Source organism: Aquarana catesbeiana, linkage group LG07 (assembly GCF_042186555.1).
Source record: "Aquarana catesbeiana isolate 2022-GZ linkage group LG07, ASM4218655v1, whole genome shotgun sequence".
Lineage (NCBI taxonomy): Eukaryota > Metazoa > Chordata > Amphibia > Anura > Ranidae > Aquarana > Aquarana catesbeiana.
This window is the reverse complement of record NC_133330.1, coordinates 270,472,081-270,476,905: the sequence shown is the minus strand read 5'-3', so window position 1 is coordinate 270,476,905 and position 4,825 is coordinate 270,472,081. Positions and strand designations below refer to the sequence as shown.

The 4,825-nt window shown below is 50.8% G+C and overlaps 1 protein-coding gene across 1 annotated transcript; it reads right to left on the bottom strand.

Annotated features, from left to right (window-relative positions):
- Nucleotides 1-810: 810 nt before the first annotated feature.
- On the bottom strand, nucleotides 811-4,490 carry IER5 (immediate early response 5). Its single transcript, XM_073593341.1, has one exon. It carries the CDS (start codon nucleotides 4,355-4,357, stop codon nucleotides 3,545-3,547), a length of 813 nt encoding a protein of 270 aa, XP_073449442.1. The 5' UTR covers nucleotides 4,358-4,490; the 3' UTR covers nucleotides 811-3,544.
- Between the last annotated feature and the right edge of the window lie 335 nt (nucleotides 4,491-4,825).

The following is a 4,825-nucleotide window of genomic DNA, read 5'->3' as shown; positions in this document are numbered from 1 at the left end:
TTAAAACATTCAGGTCAGGCTAGCCATACAAGCATAGATTTTACTAAATTCAGAAAGCAGGCTGAGAGATCGAATAGATTTCTCCATCCATGCAAAATAGCATTGTTGGAGAAATCTTCACTGCCAGCCATTGTATCTGATAGGATGCAGTCACTGTTCAGCCAACAATTTTCTACCCATTTTTGTTCAGGCAGGGCCACCCACGGCTTGAATGCCAGCCGATTCAGCAGGGATGGGCCAACATTCGAGCCATGTATGGCCATCTTAAAACAGCACCACACTGGAGAGCCGGCCACACCGTCTGCAGTCTTCGAATTAATAATGCTGCTCAAGGAATAGGAGCCTTGTTAAGTGGAGAACCGTGCAGGGGGCTTTCAGATACAAGCAGAGGTCCGGCTCTCCTACATGCTGCCATTCACAAGGCAGCTTCTTCCTGTTATATTCATGAAAAACATTCTCTACACATTATGCAACCTGACTGCATATCTATAAAAACAAGGCATCAATTGGGCTTTACCTTAAGTATATTCAACAAGGAAGAGCTAAGCACAGCAACCACATTTCCAATTACTGCAATCAAGGCAGAAAGCCAGTTGTCTGCCACTGGTTCCTGTACTTTGCACCTAGATTGTAAAAGACAAGTTCATTGTAGAAACAAAGTGCAATAACATCACGCCACCTTCATTAGAATGAACACTGAAAGCTGTACACCAACAGTGCTTATTGCATGCTGATCCCCCTCCCCCCCATAGGTCTACTAAACAACATAAACATACCCACCGAGGCAACCAAATGACACAAAACAATGGAAACTTTTCAAAATATTTAATACGTGTCAAACACGTAGAAACGTCATTTTATACAGAAATCCAGGTTACAGCATTGTGCATTAAAAATACTGTAAACTCCCATGGTAGTCGCTTCTTGCCAGAAATCCCATCTTCTAAAACAAAGGCGGGAGATCCGGCTAACGTGGACAGAGCTGAATGGATGACAAGCACCAAGTCTGACGGAGCTTTCAACACATACATATACAATATAATAGGGCTTCTTGGCTCCCTATATTAACAAAGAAACACGTATTCACTTCTTCATGCTTCAACAGTTCAGCAATCGTGTCTGGTATCGGGGAAGCCAGTACCGGCAATTTTTGTCTGTGCACCAAAAACCAAAATTAGAAACATCTTTGAGAATGAGATTTCTGGCTCCTAAGGAAGCTGAAAACTGAAAATAAAATCCACAGTGATTATGAATTAGGAGAAACCGCGGGTCGGCAGGAAAGCAATCCAAGACTGCAGTAAGAGGGATTTACTGAGGGGGAAAACAAAAAAAACGCTGGTGCCCGCATAGTCAGTTGTTTGGTATTTTACACAAGTCAGGACATGTAACAGGAAGGAGTGGCTGTGTAAACTAACATTGCGGGCCCCAGCACACAATGAGTGGGAGAGGGGCAGTGTAAGCAGATGGGAACTTCCCTTCCCCCTCCCTAAATGGGGAACTCCCCGTGCACGTGGTGGCCAAAAGACAGAAGTGGGGGATGGTGAGACATTCTTGGAGGGGGAGGGGAGTTACGTGGACAGATGTGAACTGGGGAGGGGAACTCAGCTCCCAAGTGTTCAGGAATTATAAGCATAGAGAAAACATTTCTGGTGCAAGACAAACCACCCACCTCCCTCACGAAAAAATAAACCTTTTCATTTTCAGATGTTAACACACAACCAATGCCAGGAGAGCGTACACGGCTTTTCTTATAAATATTAGATGTAAAAATAAACCTTTGAAGGATCTACTCCACTTTAAATTCCTATTTTCAGGAGACAAGCTTCTTTTGTCAGGAGGAAATGAAAAGGTGAAATTTTTATGGCGCCCCCATATTAGACCACAAGTGCAATGCTGGACATACACCCCACAATTCTGACCATTTCATTCCGCCAAAGATGATCAAGAACACCAAGGCAATTAACTGCCACTCTCAGTGGTCGGTGTGGATCTCTTTGGTACGCTAAAGACAGATTAAATTGCCAAGTGTGCAGCCAGCATCAGACTGTGTCCACCCCAGAGGTGAAAGCCTGAAATACAAGACCTCACCAAGTGTGTGGCCATCCTCAGACTCCTCAACCACCCCAAAGAAGAATGTATGATCTACAGGACTGAGTCCAGTGTGTGTCCAATCACCCAGAGAAAAGTGTGATCTACAAGACCTGGCCAAGTGTACAGCCAAGACTCCTGTGACCACCCCAGGAAAGAAAGTTTGCTCTACCATAATTAACTAAGTGCGTGGCCATCCTTAACCATCCAAAAGAGCAGAATTAGAGAAATCCAATGCTGGTCACACACACTAAACTTGGTCTTGTAGATTAATCATTTACAGGAAAACCTGGTCAACAAGACCAAGCCAAATGTATGGTCATTAGACCCCTGCAACCACCTGATCACAAAACCAAGCCCAGTGTATGGCCAGCACTGGACTCCTCAACCACACCAGGTAAGAGTGCCCAATCAACAGGACCTCAAATTCTGAATGAACAATCTTCCAACCCAATTTGTAACCAGCTTTGGGCTCCTATGACCACTACAGGGAATAGAGCCTGAACTACAAGACCTCAGTGTGGTCAGCTGTAGACTCCTGATCTAAGTGTGTGACCACCCCACGTAAGGGTGCCTCTGTTCTAAAAGACCTAGCTAAATATGTGGCCAGCAATAGACCTCAATGACCACCCCAGGTAAAGTTGCCTGACCTATAAGACCTAGCTACGTGTGGCAAGCTGTAGACTCCTGGGGAGAGCATGATCTAAGTGTGTGGCCAGACCTAGACCCTTGTGATCACGCCAGGTAGGGCTTCTGATCCATAAGACCTAGCTAAGTGTGTGGCCAGCATTGGGTGCCTGATCTACAAGACCTAGCTAAGTGTGTGGCCAGCATTGGATGCCTGATCTACAAGTCCTAGCTAAGTGTGTGGCCAGCATTGGGTGCCTGATCTACAAGACCTAGCTAAGTGTGTGGCCAGCATTGGGTGCCTGATCTACAAGACCTAGCTAAATGTGGCCTGCCGTAGACCCATGTGGAGAGCCCGATCTGAGTGTGCGGCCAGAATTGGACCCCTGTGACCACCCCAGATAAGGGCGTCCTATCTATACGACCTAGTGAAGTGTGAGGCCAGCACTAGGCTGTGGGGAGGAAACATGATCTACAAGACCTCACCATAAAAAATTTAAAAAAAAGCTGGTCTCCTTACATGTCATTAGTTTAAGGTGGAGTGACCCTTAAACCCTTCCCCTGCCAAGGTTGACACAAATGGTTAGCCCGCCTCTGGCACCGGAAGGTGGCAACTCTCGGTGGTGACTCCAGGAACCCCCCCACACAACCGAAATGTCATAACACAGACTAACAGGCCTCCAAGCCACAAACATAGAAAAAGACAAGGACATGGCTCCGGGTCAGCTCTCTTCCCCCATTGGTGGGATGGGACTACCCCCTGGTGATCAGTGCTCAGTGGCCCTCCCCCCCCAGTGTCTGTAGGCAGGGAGGTGAGTCCAGGCAGTCATCAGAAGGCCTCTATGGCCGTGCTCCATGGAGTAATATTGGAGCTGATGGCAGGTTCGGTAGCACAGCTCTGTCCGGATGGAGAGTCCAGCTCCTGTACCTCCTGTCCGGCCTCCTGCTCCTCCCCCGCGGTCCCCGGCTCCTTGGTGAGAAGTCCGGAGAAGCTGGAGCCGAAGATACTGATGAGATTGGCCACATTCTCAGTCTCCATCTCCTCCTCGGCCTCCTCCGCCGGCTCCGGCACTTCCTGCTCTCTCTGTTCCCGCCTGGCTCGCTTCATAGCCGGCCCGTCCGGCGCACTACCCCCGCTCCTCTTCCGGCAGCACGGAGGGCTCTGCGGGGGATCGGCGGCGGCCTCCTCCCGGTTCGGACAGTCTCTGCGGGGCTCCGCCAGCGTACAGCCCGGGTGTGAGTGACAGGAGCAGCAGGGAAGCCCCCGGGGAGGTGCCCGGCACACGCGGGGTTCTGGGCACGGACAGGCCCGGGGGAGGCGGCTCTCGGTGCGGGCACAAGATGACGAGTCTTCCCCCTCCTCCTCCTCCTCAGGCCCGGGGCACGAGCAGCTCTCCGGCGCCCGGTAGGTCTGCGGGGGGTAGAGCGGGTATTCTCCGTGCAGCTCCTCGGCCGTCTGGCTCAGGTAGACCTGCTGGGCGCTCCGCAGTACCAGGGATACCATAAGGTTCTTATGGAGCTTAATGCCGCCCCGCTGTACCCGGGAGTGGTAGATCTTCCCCAGCGAGATGCTGACGATGCGGTGCGCCTCCAGGCGGAAGCCCAGTCCGGGGGGACTCTCAGCCTCGACCTCACGCTGCATCTTATAGGCTGCAGGGGATAGCGCGGCTTCGTTGCCCAGCGTTGCTGACTGGTTGTATAACGTGCAGGAAAAAATCAGCAGCGAGACCCTTCCGTGACTAGGTCCCAGCGCCAACTAAGCGCGGGCGCGCTGACTCCTCCGCCTTATATAACTTACGCGTCACACCCCCCTGTGTCCAATCACAACGCCGCTCCGACCTACCCCGCCCTCTTCCGTGCTCAAAAGCGCCTACTCGTCTTCACGTGATTTCCAACCAATCGCCTCCCTCTCGGGCAGACATTAGAGTTCGAACGGGACCCGCGCACAGCGCTCTTAAAAGGGCAATGGCGGACCCGCCAAAATGACATAGCGGATCCAACCTGCGCCTGTGATAATAAATACAACTTCACGTGACTTCGGATAACTCTCGCTATTGGAAAATGATGGAATGTGTTACAATGTAGACGTTATGGGGACGTCTGGGGCGTA

What these genes read in the sequence shown, in the direction of transcription:
- IER5 (XM_073593341.1), bottom strand. Translation starts at nt 4,357, where the DNA reads ATGCAGCGTGAGGTCGAGGCTGAGAGTCCCCCCGGACTGGGCTTCCGC.